Source organism: Colias eurytheme, chromosome 16 (genome assembly GCF_061535395.1).
Source record: "Colias eurytheme isolate Ceu_HAF_F1 chromosome 16, ilColEury1 Martin Lab GWU primary, whole genome shotgun sequence".
In the NCBI taxonomy this organism is placed as follows: Eukaryota; Metazoa; Arthropoda; class Insecta; order Lepidoptera; family Pieridae; genus Colias; species Colias eurytheme.
The window spans coordinates 1,285,492-1,307,367 of NC_142995.1; the positions used below are offsets into that span (position 1 = coordinate 1,285,492).

General features: G+C 35.2%; 2 protein-coding genes across 3 annotated transcripts in view; one reads left to right on the forward strand and one right to left on the reverse strand.

Moving 5' to 3' along the window:
• Window positions 1-21,876, reverse strand: part of LOC149901553 (zwei Ig domain protein zig-8-like) — a 165,677-nt gene that overhangs the window by 40,993 nt on the left and 102,808 nt on the right. The gene's annotated exons all lie outside the window — the stretch shown is intronic.
• Window positions 3,468-7,270, forward strand: LOC149901554 (uncharacterized). Its single transcript, XM_090111140.1, has 2 exons — window positions 3,468-5,757; window positions 7,239-7,270. The coding sequence occupies exons 1-2, from the start codon at window positions 3,468-3,470 to the stop codon at window positions 7,268-7,270; spliced, it is 2,322 nt and encodes a 773-aa protein (XP_089967266.1).

A 21,876-nucleotide genomic window follows, 5' to 3' on the forward strand; every position in this document is an offset into this window, starting at 1 on the left:
AGAGGGAGAGAGAGGGAGAGAGACGGAGAGAGAGGGAGAGAGACAGGGAGAGAGAGAGAGAAAGAGGGCGAGAGACAGGGAGAGAGAGAGACACAGGGAGAGAGAGTGGGAGAGAGAGAGGGAGAGAGAGAGGGAGAGAGAGAGGGAGAGGGAGAGGGATAGGGTGAGGGAGAGAGAGGGAGGGGGAGAGATAGAGGGGGAGAGAGAGAGGGAGAGAGAGGGAGAGAGACGGAGAGAGAGGGAGAGAGACAGGGAGAGAGAGAGAAAGAGGGAGAGGGAGAGGGAGAGGGAGAGGGAGAGGGAGAGGGAGAGGGAGAGGGAGAGGGAGAGGGAGAGGGAGAGGGAGAGGGAGAGGGAGAGGGAGAGGGAGAGGGAGAGGGAGAGGGAGAGGGAGAGGGAGAGGGAGAGGGAGAGGGAGAGGGAGAGGGAGAGGGAGAGGGAGAGGGAGAGGGAGAGGGAGAGGGAGAGGGAGAGGGAGAGGGAGAGGGAGAGGGAGAGGGAGAGGGAGAGGGAGAGGGAGAGGGAGAGGGAGAGGGAGAGGGAGAGGGAGAGGGAGAGGGAGAGGGAGAGGGAGAGGGAGAGGGAGAGGGAGAGGGAGAGGGAGCGTGAACGTGAAAAATGATTTTTTAAGCTATTGCATAGCTTCTATCGCGGGCCTTGAGCGTGGTGACCGAATGTAAAAATTCCGTAACGAAAAACCTAACACCCTCCCCCCCCTCCAACCGGCACTGCGATGCTATGCAATAGCTATACCGCGGCAGTCCTCGAGTGCCACACGTAGTTTATTATTGTTGCCCCCCCCTGAGCCCATGGCTAGCTACGCCCATAGTATAGTAACTAAGTATGTACTATGTAGTCACTATTCCACGCGGACGAAGTCGCGGGCACAGCTAGTAGTATATCTAATAAAAGTATCAACTTATGACACAATCAAGCTTATGCATGATACTGATAGAAATTAAATATAAATAAATAACTATGTTTCGTTACCGTGTAATTGATCGTGGTGTCTATTATCGATGTTTGGCACAGAGTATGCAAACAAAGGTTGTCAAATTATTTTGCAACTGTCATGCACCACGACAGTCGAGACCTTAATCTGTGGTCGTCACTTGTACTTCCGCATTCGATCGAGCCGCTCCTCTGCTGTGTGCGCGCGCGGCGGCCATTAAAACACGTGTATCGCATCGGATAATTGGGCGCAAATTCATCGAGTGCTGCAGCATCTCCAAGGTACGTGGTGCATTGTTTTTGCTGCTCACTATTTCCGAACATCGATTTTGTGTTAACGTAATTTTCCCTAATGTAGTAGAAGCCACCCGCTATTTCGGCTTGGTGCGATTCTACATTATTTCTGGTGCCGAAACCCGGGAATTTGCGTATCAATTATCATATTCAAAAGCTTATGGTATTACTGGTCACACGTAATTCATAATCTAAAATCAAATTCAATTCCGTTCGTATTAGGTTCTTTGTTTAACAAAGTAGGAAGTTGTTATAAGATCTATTTAAGCAAACACTTATTTTTTCGGTGCTTAAATTCAATCGGCTTAAAACAATTTCATATTCTAAAACTTAATACATATTCAGAAGTACAAGTCAAAGTGTTTAATTATTGTAGGAACTAGTTAAGCAATCACATATTTCATCGGTGCTTAATTTTACATCGGCCTATAGTAATTTCACATTCCAAAACATAATTCATTCACGTTACAGTTTATCCTAACTACATAACTAATATTAAAACGTAATATTAGGTTAAATCGTAATATAAAATAATTTCATTTTATATTAATACTCGGGGGTAAATCGAAAAACATTCTAGCGGCTCGCGCAGCACATCATCACTTTAACTTGTTATTGTAAGTTATAATCTGTATTCATTCACATTACCGTTTCATGCGATTTTCATCCTTAACTTCATATGCGTAAAGGTGAAATAATAATTTCATTGTTTCATTTTATTTCATTGTTTGAATAATTACATCGAAGATTAACTTTGTTATTTAATTGTTTGTTTATAAACGTTTTTACATTTTGTTTATTCGATATTTGAATTTGAATTTAATAAGATGTCTTTATTAACCAAACATTCAACTCGGAAGTTAGGTTCTTTGAAAAAATTAAAATCTAAATCGGTGGATGAATATTATACGACTAAGGACTTATCGACATTGCGTAGAAAACGTACTATAGCGCTTAAAAGATTATCGAAGGCGTTAGAAATAGGTAATGCAGCTTTGAGTGATCGTTCACAATACGACCTATTTTTATCGTATCATCAGGAAATTAAACAAATCGTTTCAAATTTCGAAAATGCTCATTTTAATATACTCGATCTGTCGGACGACGCGGATAATGAAACTGAAATTGAGGAACAATTCGATGAATTATATTTTCGTATACAGTCTATTTATATTAGTTTAACTAAACATGATACAAATAATTCGATTAACTCGAACATCATTTCATCGAATATCCGTTTACCTAAAATTACATTGCCACATTTTTCGGGCAATATCAAGCAGTGGCCTGTGTTTTATGATACGTTTAATTCTTTAATTCATAACTCAACGTCAGTTTCGGACACGGAAAGGTTTCATTATTTAATTTCTTCTCTTAGCGGGGATGCGTTATCGGTGGTTAAGGCGTTCCCTATGACTCATGAATATTATCGCGACGCGTATGAAGCTCTTATTAATCGCTATAAATGTAAACGAACATTAGCTTTTACTTGTTGGCAAGATATTTTAAACACTAACTTCATGCATAACAACGCAACTGAGTTTCAAAAGTCACTCGACTTATTCGATGAAAATTTAAATATTTTAAAATCTATTGAGTTACCGATAGATCGTTGGGATTTTGTTTTAGTTTACCATATTTTATCAAAATTAGACAAGAACTTACGCCGCGATTTTGAGGAGAAATATTCTAACGTGGAGTTGCCGTCTTATGATCAATTAAGGGGTTTTTTGCGTTCCAAATGCGAAGCCTTATTACGAGATACACATTTTTCTGGTGTGAACAAATCTTTAAAGCCTTCGACTACTCAAAATCAATCAACGAAACGTTTCAATTCAAATGCACTTGTTGCTATGAACAATAGATGTAATTCGAACGATAAGTCTAAAGTTTATTCAAGTAGCTGCGCGTATTGCCATAAGTCGCATTCTATTTTTTCTTGTCAAGATTTTATTAGTAAATCGATTGACGATCGTATGGCTATTGCCACTCAAAACAATTGGTGCTTTAATTGCCTGAAGCCATCACATCAATTAAAAAATTGCAAATCTATTTTTTCGTGTCGTATGTGTAAGCGTAAACATCACACCTTACTCCATCGCGATCATAACACTAAGATCGAATCAAATCAAATCGGGTCGTCGCTGGTGTCAAGGTCACATACGAATCATACAGTGCTGTTAGCCACAGCTATCGTTCAGGTTAAGGATGCTTCAGGTAATATGCAATCGTTTCGTGCCCTGTTTGATACGGGCAGTCAGAGCAATTTCATAACAGAATCAGCAGTAAAACTTTTAAATTTAACGCCGGCTTCAACAACCGCGGCAATTAGTGGCATAGGGGAAGCGGATGCACCTGTTATTGGTGACGTCACTTGTTCTATCGGCACTAACGGTCGAATTCTATTTAACTTGGATATGCACGTCATATCTAAAATATGTGGCGATCAACCTATCGCTCAACTTAATTCATCAAGTTGGTCCCATATTAAATCGTTGCCGTTAGCGGACCCTGGTTTCGATATACCTGGTCCCATTGACATTTTGCTTGCTGCTGATGTATTCGCTGACTCTGTTCTTAATCAACATATCAAGGGAGGTGTCAACCAACCTACCGCGTTTAATTCAATCTTTGGTTGGCTACTTCTAGGTAAAACTAATATTTCATGTAGTAGTCTGTTGCAGACGTTGCCTGTAATCGATAATGATTTGAATTCATTGGTTCATCGTTTTTGGGAATTAGATTCAGTACCGCAAACTTCAATGCTAACTCCAGATGAGTTATTATGCGAACGTAAATTCGTTGAAGAACACACACGTGATGAATCTGGGCGTTATATTGTTCGTATTCCATTTAAGAATAATTCAGAACCTACATTTGAGGGCTCTCGCGAAGTTGCCTTGCGTAGGTTCTATGCTATCGAACGTAGGTTGTCACGTGACGCTTTGTTAAAATCGCAATATGTCGACTTTATGTCTGATTACATCGAAAGTGGTCACATGACAGTGGTTCCTGTAGCACAAGTTGGCACAGGAAAATACTACATACCTCATCATTGCGTTCTACGCCCTGACTCTGCGACCACACGCCTCCGCGTTGTATTCGACGCTTCTGCGAAGGATATGCATTCTAAGTCACTGAATGACACACAACTTATCGGCCCAAAGCTACAACCGAATATTTTAAATCTACTTTTACGCTTTAGGGAACACAACGTTGTCTTCATGGCTGATGCTCGTCAAATGTTTAGACAGATTGTAGTAGCGCAAGAACATCGTGATTACCAACGCATTTTCTGGAGGAGTTCTCCTGATGAGCCCCTTTTAGAATATCGTTTAAATACAGTCACATATGGATTAGCTTCGTCTCCGTTTCTCGCTTGCCGTACTCTTCGACAGCTTGCTGAAGATGAGGGAGATTCTTATCCACTCGCAAAACGAGTACTACTGTCTGATGTTTATTGTGATGACGTCACAACTGGATTTTCATCGTTAGAGGTCGCTCAGGAAGCAAAGTCGCAGATTATTAAACTTTTTAAGTGTGGACAGTTTGAACTTAGGAAGTGGGCTAGTAATAAACCACAGTTATTGTCTGATCTACCCAGTGATAGTTGTTTGACTGGATCCGTATCGTTAGACAATTCTGATAATCAAATTCTTAAGGTATTAGGTCTTAAATGGAATCCATCCACAGATACGTTCGTTTTCGAAATTGAATCTACTTATCGGCCGTGTACTAAGCGTTCAATTCTTAGTGAACTCGCTAGGGTTTTCGATCCGTTAGGTTTTTTATCTCCCATCACAATTCAATCAAAATGTTTAATTCAGAAGTTGTGGATTCTCGGCGTTGGATGGGACCAAACGCCGCCTAACGAGATCATCAATACATGGAACAAGCATCGCACTCAACTTAATCTTTTGAGTGAACTTCTGATTCCTCGGCAACTTACCTGCACGGATGCTGTATCGTATGAGCTACATAGGTTTTGTGACAGTTCTACCCTTGCATACGGAGCTGTTATCTATTTACGTGTTACAGATGCTGTTGGTAATATTCATGTTTTCTTCGTTTGCTCTAAGGCTCGAGTTGCACCTCTTAAACATACATCGTTACCACGACTCGAGCTCTGTGCTGCAGTTCTTCTATCAGATCTTTACAAATTTGTAAAAGATACGTATCTTTCTCGTATTCATATTGATTCTGTATATTTGTGGTCTGACTCAACCATCGTTTTGTCTTGGCTGCGTTCTCATTCTTCGCGTTGGACAACATTTGTCGCGAATCGTGTCAGTCACATACAGGATATCACCCCTACAGACTGGTGGCATCATGTATCCTCAGGTGATAATCCTGCTGATTTGTGTTCACGAGGTTTATTTCCGAGTGAGCTTGTGCACAATGCCTTATGGTGGGCGGGACCGTGCTGGTTAACCCAAGGTAGTGATACTTGGCCTACGGATACAGCTGTTGTCACATCAAATGAGGAGAAGGTCGTTATGGAGAAGGAGCAACGTAAGGTAGCTCTTTCCGCTGAAGAGAGAGCTCCAATCGAACCAACAATAATTGACTCTTTACTTAATCGTTATTCATCATTTCAAACAATCGTTAACATTTTGGCATTTGTATATCGTTTTATCAATAACTCTAAAAACCCAGCTCAAGCTAATCGTAATAATTTCATTAATAACGTTGAAAGACATAACGCATTATTAAAAATCGTTAAACATGTACAGAGTCAAGTCTTTTCGAACGAAATTGCTAATCTTAAATCGAACAAACCTTTATCGAAACCTTTTCGAAAACTCAATCCATTTATCGATCGATTAGGTATTCTCAGGGTGGGCGGTAGAATTTCACGCGCAGGTTTAGAATACGAACAAAGGCATCCAGCCTTTCTACCGTCTGATCATCCATTAACGTTTTTAATTATCGACAACATTCATCGTAGCTACTTGCATCCAGGCCATTTCCTTACCTTAGAGCCTTTGACAGCTGTCCCTGATGAAGATCTATCAAATGTTAATATAAGTCGGCTTCATCGGTGGCAGTTGTTACAATCATTTCACCAGAGTTTTTGGTCCAAATGGAAACACGAGTATCTTAACTCACTAACACAACGCGCCAAATGGACTAAGGATTCTAAACCGCTTCAGATAGGCTCAATGGTGATAATTAAGGATGAAAATCGTGCGCCACTACAATGGTCTCTTGCCAGAGTAGTGGATCTTTTACCCGGTTCTGATGGTGTAGCTCGGATTGCAGTAGTTAAAACAGCGAAAAATCATATAATTCAAAGACCGTTGGTTAAGTTATGCCCTCTACCAATCGAGGACTAGCTTAAATCGTTTATCTTTCTTTAGTATCGTAAGGTATCTAGACATTAAGTTATCGTTAGCAATAAGATATCGTGTCTGTGTAACATCTATCGTGTTATACAGAATCAATTAGTTAGGTAACTAGTTTTTATCGTAATCAATAAGTATCATCAATAATTATACGGATCATTCTTATCGTTCTCGTTCCCATTATGTTCTATTTATCGTCTGACCAGAAAATACCATAGGCATTTTGGTGGGCGGGATGTTTCGTTACCGTGTAATTGATCGTGGTGTCTATTATCGATGTTTGGCACAGAGTATGCAAACAAAGGTTGTCAAATTATTTTGCAACTGTCATGCACCACGACAGTCGAGACCTTAATCTGTGGTCGTCACTTGTACTTCCGCATTCGATCGAGCCGCTCCTCTGCTGTGTGCGCGCGCGGCGGCCATTAAAACACGTGTATCGCATCGGATAATTGGGCGCAAATTCATCGAGTGCTGCAGCATCTCCAAGGTACGTGGTGCATTGTTTTTGCTGCTCACTATTTCCGAACATCGATTTTGTGTTAACGTAATTTTCCCTAATGTAGTAGAAGCCACCCGCTATTTCGGCTTGGTGCGATTCTACAAACTAAGTGTATAAATTGATTAAGTAATAAATATGCTTTTTAGTATCAGATCAAAGCATACCACAACAGTATTGAACCCTTGAAGCGGTTTACAATTGTAAGAATATCTAGCCAAGATACTGCACTATCCAATAAATCCACTGAACAATACTCTATTTCAGCTTTCAAAGTGATTGCATCGACCTACATTCCACGTTTACCTAATAGCCCAGATCCTTTGGTAAACAACAATAAGAAATAGCCAATTAGATGGCAGAGAGTAAATCCTTGAGATCTTGATAACGTGAGCGTAGTTAAGTTCATTTTATTATAGCAGTATTGTTTAAACTTGTTTTATCGTTTATAGCTGTTATCGTAATGTATACTTATATTATAAAACTGAAGAGTTTGTTTGCTTAAACGCGCTAATCTCAGGAACTGGTGTTATTTGAAAATTTATTTGATTGTTAGGTAGTCCATTTATCCAGGAAGGCTATAAGATATATAATTATCATCACGTTAAGACCAATAGGTGCAGAGCAATGCGGGTAAAACCTATTTTTGTTATTATTTATGTACCTACTGAAATTGAAAGTCTTCATTTTATGATAATTTGATCGTTTTTGGTAAATAAACATAAATGAAATGAAGAGAGAATCACAAAATTTACTCAAATTATAATAGGGATTTTAGAACAAAGGATATTTCGAATCTGTTCGAAGCAATTTGTAATATGACAATGTTGTTTATGAATAATATTATGTTCTGTGTATGCAATGAAATGCTTTGCTACTAATCATATCAAATTATATCAATAACTGATTATGTAATTTTATTGTGTTATGCTCAGATATATTATTATAATATGTATGCCAACTATACACATTGTATTGCAATCTACACTAATATTATAAAGCTGATGAGTCTGTTTGCTTGTACGAGCTAATCTCAGGAACTACTCGTCCGATTTGAAAAATTATTTCGCTAGCCCATTTATCGAGGAAGGCTATGCTATATTATATCATCATGCTAAGACCAACAGGAGCGGAGCCACGCGCGTGAAACCGCCGGGCGCAGCTAGTGTTAAATAATACTAGCTTAGCGCAGCTAGTATCTAACTACGAAATAACTTTTCAAATCGGACCAGCAGTTCCTGAGATTAGCGCGTTCAAACAAACAAACAAACTCTTCAGCTATAATTTTAAATTTAAAGTTATTGTAAATACATCTTATAAGTACCATAAAAGATGTTAATACAGCAATATAAGCAAGTCACAATCTTGACAAAAAGGGTGCCTTAATGCAAAATCGATACACCATTGAGAGGCACTATAATGTACTTACGATCAAAGAAAATAATATTTCATAGAAAATCTTCATACGACAAATGTATATCATGCTTATATACTAAATAGAGTAGGGGACCAAAGATCGTTCCTTGTGAGACCCTTTTAGTTGGAAGCGATAAATCAGACCCTAATGGAGTGTACGGACTCGTCGTGGGGTCTGGACGCATAATATTTCTGAATTTAAGACTGACCGGGATCTAGGCACAAATGGGCTGAATATCGAGAAGAGTGATATTGTCGAAAGATTAGATTCTAATTGATACATTGAACTCCTATATTTTCGTAGCTACGAACCAGAATTTTCAACCCAGATTAAAAATCCATTCTTTCTGTTTTGGGTACAGTTAAAAAGAGCAAAGCCGTTTAAATAAGACACATATTAAAATAACGGCCGTTTTTACCCCGGCCCAACCATCTGAGTACATAAAATTGGGAAAAAGGTAATTAAAATTTACAAATACAAACAAAAACATTGCCCAAGCAAACATTGTGTTTTGCGAAATTCATTTTCCTTTTATTGCGAAGCGTAACGTTCTTAAATTACAAGTAAAGCTTTGTAATACGACTGAAATAATTGAATCTTAACCATAACAATACGTAAAACAATAAAATATTTGCTAAATTACTAAATTTCTTAGTTTACGGGATTGAAAATGTAAAATTTATGAATCTAGAATACAAAATTCTCGTTTCACGGTGTTCTCCTCCAAAACGGCTTGACTGTTTCTAATGAAATTTTATGTGCATATCGGATAGAGAATCAAACAACATCCTAGATGTTGTTTGATTACCACTAAGTGATAAGAGTAAAGCAGATTAACGTTTGCCGGGATACCTAGTATTTGGTAGTGAAACTTCTTTAGCAAGATTCAATGACACCAAATTCGTTGCCTTAATCTATGACGTGACGGTATTGCTATGTCCTTGAAATTTTACTCTCAACGCGTAAAGTTTCCCTTCAAAAATCAATCTTTTCATCTTTCATAAAGCGCTTGGTTGATTTTTATCCCAACTTTCCGTCCAACTTATCTGCTATACCCAAAGTTGGACTATTTAACACAAAAGTACGTAAAACAGTCTTTACAAGGGATGTAATGGATACGATTACATAAAACTGCTTCATTATGTTAAACGTTAACATTTTATACTTTAGTGGATCGTAAAATTTCCAATTACGAGTCTTTGTTAGGAGTAAGACGATCCGGAGTGAAGTGAGCAAAGGGTCAAAACCAAACAGTGTAATTTGTTTATACACATGGCCTCTTGATCCTTAATCGGTAGGTTAATATTTGTTCTGGAATTTAAAAGAAACTTTTTGTGTTATTATAAATGATTTGCGATGATGACAAATTCAACAAAGAATAGGAAAAATTATCTTGGTGTCAATAAAACAAGTATCATTAGAAAAATACGACAGTTGGAAATGCTTTTTGCATTACAATAATTGTTCAATAAATAAATAATTTTGCCTCTTAGGGCCGATTTTTCAATGCTTGGATAAAACTTATTCGTCGAATAATTTATAAAACTACCTTTTTAAAAACGTATTCTAATTGCCCGTATTTGACAGTTTACGTGACATTTTAATATTATCGTGTAATACTTTATTGGACGGATAAGTTTTATCCAAGCATTGAAAAATCGGCCCTTACTCAAATTAAAATAAAAGCGTTTTACTCAAATTAAAATAAAAGGACGGATGTATGGAAGTCTGTAGCTCTTTCACGCGAAAACCACTAAACGAATATTGATATTACTTTGCAGTAATGGAACTTATGTACAGCTTACTTGGCAGAATAACATATGAGCTAAATAAATACCTGATTTTGCCTGCAGGTTCGTCCAAGGGTGAAACCGCGCGGCACAGCTAGTATACTACTAACTTTTCGCTCGTAGCTTCCTTCGCGTGTATTTTATCGCGTGACAACCGTTGCCCATACTAAATTCTCTCCATTTTATAAAGTTTCGTGTTTGATATAATGTACCCTGTATTATTCTCTAGCGTTCCCTTTATATCATCAACAACGACTAGATGTTCAGGTGTGTAACGTGATTGAGGACCAGACATAATAATATATTTCGTGAATTAAGATGCAGGAATATAAGTAACTAGCTGTTGCCCGCGACTTCGTCCGCGATTCGGTCGTTTTTCGTCATTCGTCGTTTAAAAAAAATACGTGACACTTTATTTTTGAATGTTCTTAATTGTCTCTTATAAAATTTAACTACATTAAAATTGAATACTCTGATAAGAAAATCTTAAAATCATCGAAAATCATAGACATCGAATATCTGAGGAAAACATGAATGAATGTGATTTAAATTCTACATTTCTTAGTAATTAAAATAATAATCTAAATTAAATGTAGATTAACAGTTTGAGCGCACCATTATAGAATATGTACCTAAGTAATAAATTACGTTAGTTTACATAGTAACTTTACTAAAAACACGATGACTTTCTTTCGCGCTCGGTACCACAAACTAAACATGTTTGTGGTACGTGGCCCGCGTCACTTTACCCCCCACGAGTTCCCCTCCGTTGCTATGCGAAAATACATTCGTCGCCCTACTGTAGGAAAAATTGTAATACTGCGGCCTGGGCGTTATAACACGCTCAGGGAATTCCTGAGTGCTGATAGACTTCCGTCTATCGGCATTTATACCAATTTTATATTAATATCACCATCTTGAGGAAAAGCTTCTAATATCGATTTAAAACGCATATATACGGATTAACCTGATGAATTAACATGTTCTAAAATTGTGAAATGAGTTCAGTTTTAAATTCGAGAAATATTGATTTCTTGTATTCGATTATTCGTCGTAGTCGAATACAAAATATATTTAAAGAAACTTAGGTTGGCCTTCAGGCAAAAGGGATCCTATCAAATGATAAACTTGACCTTGTATCTTAAAAGTAAGAATGAAAGGAGCATCTGATAATTGTTGAGCACCAAAGGATCATTTAAAACGCAATACTATAAGAGCTAATATTGTCTAAGAACTGTTTAGATTGCACATGTTCCTCTAAAACTTAAAAGTAGTGATTTCAAAGGTTCCGGCGTATCTTCAAACGAAAGCCGACTCCTTACTCCACTTTAAAGCATTACAAAAAGAACATACTACGTTAATATCGCCTATACAGAAGATGATCTGTAATCGATTGTGAGGTTATAAGCAAACCCACTTTTATATTATTTTGTCGGACCACACCACCGAATTTGTAGATTGATCTTCTATGTTTACCTCTAAGTCATTAAGACTATGTCGAAATCTGTCTGCAATAAGACGGGCCTCTCGCTATTCGTCCGTTTAAAGAGACCAATAGTTTCAATTCTTAATCTTTCATTAAACAAACTTATTAATCGTTCTTGTCTCAAATAATGGTAATATTCGCGTCCCTACTCTAGTCATTGCTTATGCTCATGTTCATCTTCGAGAGATCGAATAATATTATGGTGCACCCTATTATTTGTCAAACGGTCTTCATATTGAGTAAAAGTTTCAGAATTCTCGAGATAAAATATGACGATCGTGATCAGCTGTGAGACGTAATTCCCTCTCAGTGAGGGTTTCGGTCTCACGGGATAGTACAATATGCCATTTGCGATCAGCTGTGAGACGTTATATATACCCTCAGTGAAGGTTTCGGTCTCACAGGATAGTACATGCCGTTCGCGGTCAGCTGTGAGCCGCAATTCTCGTTGTGAAGCGGTTTCAGGTTCGGCATAACACATGTTGTTTTCGGTCAATAGTAAGCCTCTTATCTCTAACGATCCTTGAGAACTCTTATTTCTCATTTTCTTAACTTTGCTCGAATTTCGATATACAAAGATTTTTTAGGTGGCACTGATGCGGGTGAATAAAAATTAAAACGGACTAAGAGTGTTATAATCTCAATCATCATCATCAATACATATAATAAAATTGTGGAAAAGTGATGTCTGTACAATTAAAATATGTAGAAAAAAATTAGCAGGTGTTATTATTATCGAGAAATCGAGAGAAACCATTTTTTTCTCTTAAAAGCTCCCCCCCTCCCACTTCCCGAACTCCGATTGACCGTAATTTATTTTTCCTTACATTTTTATCATATCCTTTTCTAATGGGTTTCATCCTACTGCGATTTTTTTTTGTTTCAAAAATTATCTACCCTGGTGTATAGGTAAATTTTCCACATAAAATGTCCTTTAAATTATGTCGTATTATATTTTTAACCCCCGACGCAAAAAGACTGGTGTTATGTGTTTGACCGCTATGTATTTCTGTGTGTGTGTGTGTGTCTGTCTATGGCACCGTAGCTGGCTAACAGGTAAACCGAATTAGATGCGGTTTTTTTTGTTAGGCAGAATATTTTCCGACGCTGGTTCTTAGATAAAGTGTATCAAAATTGGTTCATCCACTTATTATACCTACATAAGGGTAAAAGTGGGAATGAAAAAAATGAAAGTTATAATTTATTTTTAAAGATCGTCGGGAAGTTTATGAAATTATTTATTCCTTTTTCTATACACTTTTCTTCGTCTAAACGGTTTAGTTACGTGCTCTCTCTCTCTTCAGCCTTTAGTTACGTGCGTGAGACAGGAAAGATCTAATTTGGATTTGTTTCTGGATTTGATAAAAACTGAGTATCGATTAAGCTGATCAGTGGCTACTGGCTACACCATAGATTATTAAAAACATCCGTTTAAGAAAGGAAGGAAATAGAATTTGCTCCTCTCCCCCCCCCCCCCCTGGTTCCTAAAAAATAATATGACATAATTTAAAAGAAATTTTACGTAGAATTAGTTAGGCATTTCTTTTTTGATTTTCGACATTATATACTAATCATAATTTTTAATTACAATATGTAGTAACTATTTGGTATAGGTTAGGCATTTCATTTCTTGATTTTCTTTAATAATTTGGTACGTAAGTTTTTTAGCTCAGTTTAGTAAGAAATTTTAATAACAATTCTTTTAATTATTTATGGTAGTACAACAGTACAGTATGGTTGTATGTATTTACTCAATAATTGTATGTTAAGTAGTAATTCAGCATGGGCGTAGCCACGGTGGGGCTGGGTGGGGCGCTTACCCTGGCTTTGATCTGGTAGGTACTAATTGTGAAGGGGAGTGGGCGTGGGCGTGGGATTGGGACTGAACGTGGCATATGGCGTGGGAGTGCGAGTGGGCGCGGGAGTGGGAGCATGAAAATAAAAATGATTTTTTATTGTTGCCCCACCCTGAGCCCATGGTCATAGGTCCCATAGTCACTATTCCACGCGAACGAAGTCGCGGGGACAGCTAGTAGACAAATATAATCAGAAAGCTTTGAACTCCTAAGCTCAACCATAAAAGATAGACATTTATGATGTCGGGAGATATTTTTTATATAATATGGAGAACATTTCTTTCATACTTGATTTCTGTGTAGCTTTAACCATTAAGATACACGCATGAAGAACGCACACGCGACGAAAGCTTAAAAATGGAGTTGCTGCTCTGCTCACGAATATGAAAAATAATTGTACCAAGTTTCGTTTAAATCCGTCGAGTAGTTTTTGTTTCTATAACGGTTATACAGACAGACAGACGGACAAACATTTTTGACGTCGATGTCGATCTCTAATCACCTCGTGATAGTTATTTAGGAAATATATTTCATGTGCAGAATTGACCTCTACAGATTTAATATAAATAGGTATACATATATTTAGATTCCAATTTCCATGTAACGTTAAATTCGACTATATAATAACTAACAGACAACGCAGGTTACTCTCGTTTCCGTAAGTTGAGGCGGCTACATATTCGGTCCTAATAACATGACTTTTTGTGAACGAAACGACAGCGCGGTTTAATGCGATGGCAACACCATCAGAAAAAAGGAAATATTTTTAACTTTGAAAAAATATTATGATTTACACTATTAATATCTACTATTTTAACATTAACACAAAATATAAGACTGTGAGTATGTAAAAATAAATCCAGCTAGTTTCACATCACACTTATGTTTATAATTAGGTATACGACATGAAAATATATTAATTACCAAGCAATAATCATACAGATAAATACTGAACAAAAGTATTAACAGTCAAAGTATATTTTTACTAACAACATGTAAATGATGAAGGAATAATAATTATCAACGAACTAACCTTTTTGTATTAGAGTCCCGCCTCGTGATCGAATTATTAAAACACGAAGATTTTTAAAAATGTAACCAATGAACACAATCAATATTAGATTAACTGTAATGGTGTCTAGTTTGACTTAAAATAATATACATCTACCCTCACTTTTAAAAATGTAGTATATTCACACGAATTATATAAGCGCACCTTATAGAGAAGGGAAGATTTATTATGGGTTAAAGAGTTAAATAAATAAATAACATAATTATAATATTTAAATTATTAATTTTTAACATTGTGTTCAGTAGTGTTAACATGTAAATTGATTTGATTTTTACGAAATCTCATAGATGGCGCTGAATCAAATTTGTCTTTATAGTACAAAGATTCATTAAACAGTTTCTCTGCCCAAATTACGTAAATGACGTAGTTTTTATAGTGTAAAGCTAGATAATAGCATGGCTTACTCAAAAACAACATTTAAACATGAGTCTTTAGATTGTACGCTGTCGTAGTACACGGAATACGTAAGAAAAGTAAAGGTTCACAGCTCCTCCCCCGGAGGTGATAGCATGATAATATGTTTAAAAAAACCTCACACGACCTGTTAGTAATATTCATGCAAAATTTGAAGTCAATCTATGCAGTACTTTTCGAGATTAGCTCGGACAAACATACAGACAAACAGACAAACAGACAAACAGACAAACAGACAAAAATTCTAAAAACTATATTTTTGGCTTCTATATCGATTATAGATCATGGATTATGTATTCTTTTAAAAAAATATTCAATGTACAGTTTTGACTTTCCTACGATTTTATTATATAAGTAATTATACTAAGTTTATGATATTTTTAAAGGTACATATTATATTTTAATTCGTAAATAAGTGTACTCATAACTAAAATCTCTGTTTTAATTTGAGAAATGAAGTTCAGTGACCGTAAACCTAAATCTATAAGAAATAATTATCAAATGTATTACATGGTATTTTAGAGATTTTTTTATTTTGAAGTAATTTAGATTAACTCCCGCAACCGCACGCAAAGCACCCGCTTACATTACCTAAAAACTATTAGTTACTTTTAAAAACAGATTTGGCTTTAAATTCTATTGGTAATAAGAAATTGAAGATTTACATTAATTTTGATAATAACTAATATTTATTTTGGTTTTACAGTAGGGCTTAAATTAATTCTGTTGTAAAAATTTGTTATTTATATGACTAATTGAACCGTGCGGTTTTAACCGTGACAAAACTATTACAAAACTTTCATCCCCCAATTCAATAAGAAATCTTTAAGAAAAAAAAACCGCTTTCAAATTGTCAGAACTAAACGAATTTTAATGAGACCACATAGCAAGCTTTCAAATAATAAAATAATGATATAATTAATATAGTAAATAAGTACTTTTAGATAATGAACGTAAAATATTCCATTGAAAAAACAATTTTGTTAAATGATTAAAACAAAGCTTCTGGTAATGGTTCCGAGAATCAAACTTTCTCTGGAATTGTTTTATTAATTAATTATAAAAACAGATTAACAGTTTAATAATGTTATTGTTTAATATTTTTACAGGGATTTAATTTCGTTAGGCTATTGTTTTGGCATAATTAATTAATATTATATCAGATTTTAAAATTTCATCCACATTGTTGATATTTAGATACGTTGTTTTGAATTTTGTTTAAAATAATGATGAATGAATTTAAATGTATTAAATAGTCACGAATCCATAATTATTGTTTTTAAATTAAATTTTTCTATCTGTTACTATTGTTTTCACACCGTTTAAAAGTAATTTGGTACGAAAATAGCTAAAGACCCAGAATAAATAGTTAAAAAAGATTTGTTTTATTAAAGAGCAAATAAATAAAAAAGTAAATGATGAGATCAGGAAAATTGAATTGCATGCATTATCCAACGAAAATTTTACAATATCATAATTTGGTTTTATTTTTGGCGCGTGCCTTGAATTATTGTCTTCTATATTTAGTTCACTTCACTATATTTTAAAGCATCTAAAATAAAATATAATAAACACTGAACGATGTTATTTCTGATCGCAACGTATAAAAATAATTTACCTTAAAAACTATAAAATGAATATTATGCAATTATAATAGATTATTACATACACTCATTAATTATGAATATAGCCTATGGAAATCAGAAATATAGTAGCTTTTTACTAATGAAAAGATCTTATCTACATCTAGTAAATTAAGACGTCCACCACGCTGGTCAAGTCCCGCACTTGACGGATTGGCGGATGTTACATGTCGTCGAACTTTTTATTTTTCTACATGTCGGTTCCCTCACGATGTGTTCCTTCACCGTTCGAGCCGCTGAAGTTATAATATTATGCGCAGATAAATCAAAAACAACCAATTAATTTTCTGAACATAATAAAAAAAATCCTCACCACTGAGCCACTACTCTATTTCGTTACTATCTCTTAATTTAATAGCTAAATGTGTTATACAGAATACCTATTCCATACGCGTAATACGTCTTAGTCTTCTGCCTGTCAGAAGTTGGAAAAATGATTTATCCAACTTCGCTAATCCCAAAACTTTTCACTTGTTAGTTTTCGTCCCAAAATACCTTTTGTCGTGACGACAACAACTATATTTAGTTATTGCCTACCTGTATTTTGTTAACGACCTTTTTTGTTGTTACGTAAATAAAGTTTCCAAGCTTATAATAAGTATACCTACTTAAAGTTGTAGTCATAAAATGTGTTTTTAAGCATGAATGTTTAATTTTCACTACTAGATGGGTGGACCATTTCTGATTAATACTTTTTATCATAGATGGCGAACGAAAAGGCCACGAATACAAATAGAGGATGTTTTAAGCAACAGTTAAAATGTATAGAAAATAATAGAAACTGGCACTTTGTAGCGAGACACTTTCTAGTCGAGCATGAAAAAAATATTTCATGAGTTTGCACAATATAGTTCTATGTATTGTTCCTGATGCATGAATTGAGTTGTGTAAAGGAATTAAAAAAATGTAATAACTATCATGTTCTGCTAGCTTCCATAACGAATCGCATTACTTATAAATTAAGACGATACAATACAATTATTTCTCATAATTCAATTTTAAAACAATGTAACAATATCTGTTGAAAAATACCCTTACAACTAATATCGATGGCTTCCTAATATATTTGCACATTGCTTGTCCTAAGTATCCTTTTATATACAAAATTCGACCCATTTCGTATCAAAGGTTATTATCACAAAGTGATGGTCAATGCACGTCATTATTTCCACATGCTGGCGTAATTTATTGTCATTCAATTACAGACTATAGGCGAATCCACACAGAGCGAGCAGCCTCGAAAAGTAATAACGGCGAGGAACAGACAGGTCTATGTGAACGTGGCTAGTTTAAGGAAAGCGCGTGTGATGGCTTTTTCTGGGCCGAGCTACGGCTTTTTTTATGGAACCGCCTTATTAAGATCAACAGCCAGATTTACACAGAACAAGCCTCGCGAAGTAATTGCCGCGAGAAGTAGCTCGGTCTATATTATAGACATGGCTCGGTCAAAGAAAGCGTTTTCTCAGCCGAGTTCTGTCTATTAGTCTATTTAATTACAATCAACAGTAAACGCGTGTGCTGTTTTCCTCGGGCGTACCACGAGCCACAAAGACTCAGCTACTTCGCGTAGCAAATGCTTCGCGTGGCTGCTCGCTCTGTGTGGATCGGCCTTATCGTTTATTTCGACGCAAATCTGCATTGATAAATGGCATTGACGCGATGCATAATTGTCGATATTTAATTTCAAATGCAAATCGTTTTGATTAGGAATGTTCTAGATTCTGAATTTGTGCGTCAATAATATGTAGTATTATTTTACGTTTCATGTTAAAGCTTACGAATGTTGGTACCGATAACGATGAATTTTCTTGTTACTCTTTCCCGCTAAAACAGCTGATCGGAACTGAATAAAATCACACAAAAGCTACGCTTGTACAATTCTGTGTATTTTGATGATAGTTTTGTACTTGAGCACGGTTATTTTGAGTTTCCTCGTATGAAGTGTACAATTATTTTGTAGTGATTATTTCTAGATGAATGTAGCACACATTTTCGTATAAATTTTTTGTTTACGATTGAAATCGTTAATTTATTTCTGTGAAATCAGTAATGAGCTCCGCGATTTCCAATTTCATGAATTTTGCTTTGCTATAATTTTTTGCGATATACATAATATTAATAAATAAATAAATAAATAAATAAATAAAGCCTTTATTAACAATCTAAATGTTACATTTCTTCTTAAAAACTACTTAAGTATTATTAACATGTAAGTTTATGAAAGCAACATAATTCAAATATTATTGTTTTTATTAGACACCGGTTTTATGATTGTCTTGCTCTTTGGCATAGGCCTCCCCAAGAATTCTTGGGGAGGCCTATACATAATATTACACTTTATTTAAACATCTGTATAAAATTATTTGCTTAACAAATTGCTATAAATTATGTATCGATAGTTTCATATCACAATTCTGATAATACGCCTAATGCAAAGTAAGGTTTAATTTCGACCACAGAATGTTTTAGTCGTGAAAATTAACAACCAAGATATTTAAATACTTTGTATGTATTTCACTTAAAAACTGACCGTAACATAAAAGGGACGTATGCAAATTTGTTATCGCTGATACTAATGCAATATTTTGTTTTACAGTTAAAGAGGGTAGTTTATCTAACCGGCCACAAGGGTCGCCATTTGCATAAACCGATTTTGTTTAGGTGTTCATTTGTGAAGCTTGTTTATTCGGGTTTCCTTCCGTGTTAAGATTTGGTAAGACTTAGCGATGTCTTTGAAAAGTGGGGACAAAACGTTGAATATATTAAGCGATAGGTATTGTACAAATTTACATAGCAAAGTAAAACTTTTGATGGTGGTTAAAATTCAACGTGATTTATGTCGAAATTTGGTTTGATTTTTTTGAGGGATTAAATTTCGTGTTTCTTTAATTTTGGATTTGAGTGAGATTTAAAATATTCATAAAAAATAAAATTTCAGAGTTAAATATAGATGGAACCGCTTATAAAATATTTATGTCTATAAGATATTGTTTCGAATGAGATTTTTCACTATTATGCTAAATAAATCGTAGGCGTTTGTCAATTAATCCGATAGAACTATGTTTTTAATCAAACAACATTTTTCAATATTTATTTTCTCAAATTCACCTTTAAACCACTTTGACATAAAATACTTAGATTGCTGTTGTGGTACATATATAAAAAAAATATAAAGACTTCTTTGAACAACTGTGACTGTTCATTCTTCACCTATTCAAACCTCAAACTTTGAATAACTAAAAATACTGGTATTTAGTCAACGTTGAAACGCAAAATAACGGTATTTGTATCGTTCCCTAGAGCTTCCACTTAAACAGTGGCAATGACGAATAAAACTCGACATCAAACAAACAAAACACGAACACTTTGAACTTTCATAAAAGCTCTGAAGACTTTGGGACCTTTGAACGACTTTATATTATTCAATGCTTTGTTTTTGATACAGATAATGTTACAGTTGAATCGATGCAAGGTATAATAGCCGTTACTGCAATGCAATAAAGCCGAGTTTAGAGTGACGTCATTATAATAAATGAGTCGCTAATGCTTACTTCTGTACCAATTTGTTTTAGAATCTCGTAAGTGTTTGATAAATGTGCGGAACAGTGTTTGACGAAATGTGTATGTTCAAACATTAATAATGAATATTGCTATGGAATATGACTAAATATCAAGCCATGTTAAATTTAACTTCACAAAAGCTTATATGGTTGTGAGTTGCCACTTATGAAAAGATCTTACGTTGAATATTACTAGGGTTTTAGTGAACACTGTACGAAAATATTAATAAAACTAAATGAGATAAAAAATTGCATTTAAGAACCGTCAAAATATTTTATTTTATTGTATAGGAATGGGTATTATAACTACGTAACATAATAAGCATAATAAGAAGAAAAAATTGGTTGTCTGTAAAGTCGGTTTACTGACGATAGTTGAACGTGACAACGTCCGACTGTGCTTCTTTGTCGCTCGTTCCGCGCTCTCGCTCGCACTTCAAGCCTTACATGGAACGCCTCAGATGAGTCAGAGCGAGGTAACGCCGCATGAGTCATGTTTTTTCGTGCGTGCAGCCGGCTTTATCGAATTATAAGACGTTGTCACGTCAAAAACAATATATTATCAGCGATACGGAACACTGAAATACGCAGAAACAATTTAATATATAGATTGTTCGTTATCCTTTCACAACATCACAGATACCAAAACCTAATATCCATACATACAGAAAGTCAAAGTTTTGGGCGAATGGCCCATAAAAACGATAAAACTAGTTATGTGGAGAGAACAGTGTTGGATATGCCGATGTCGTTTCAGCAAATTGCAATGTTGTTGGAGATATTTAATGTTAGGGAGTTATATGTGTTTAGCTTTAGAGGAAAGAGGGGACAGAGTGATGGTATCATGTTAGGATGCATTACTTGTATTTTATACGCAGCTTATCTAGAAAGATTTAAGAGGTTTGAGTTTTTAAATAGATGATAATATTTTGTTTTAGAAAATTTTGATCGTTAAGAAACCATGTTTATATCTGAATATGTAGGTATATGATATATCAATAACATGCCAGAACAGCTGTATGCATTTTGATGTGATAAATAAATCTTGGTAAAAGACAATATAATATAATTATTATGTTGACTGTACATATTTCATATTGAATAAATACTTTATTTTAAAAACGTGTACCTATACTATAAAAAAGCTAAGAAAAACGCAATAACATTCAGGCAATTAAATAAATGGTCTTGGCAGCACATACCATGTTAATCAGCAGTCTAGTTTGAATTAACCCGACCCCTTGGGGAAGAATCAGATAAATAGTAAGAAGGGTGACCACAATGTGTGCCTTTTCCTGGACAGAGTCCCAGTTTAATTAAAATCATTAGATTGCTTGAGGTTTATATATTTTGTAAGTTTAGTAATTACAATTTAAAGGGTTATTTAATTAACTACTGCACCCCGTTTGAAGAGTATTGTTATTAGATAAGAATTTGAGACCTTATATTATATTAATGTTATGGAGACAGCTGCCGCTAATAGATAACAAATTAATGTATCAGCAAGTTAAAGCATACGTACATCGCAATAATTTTGTGACGTTCAGTT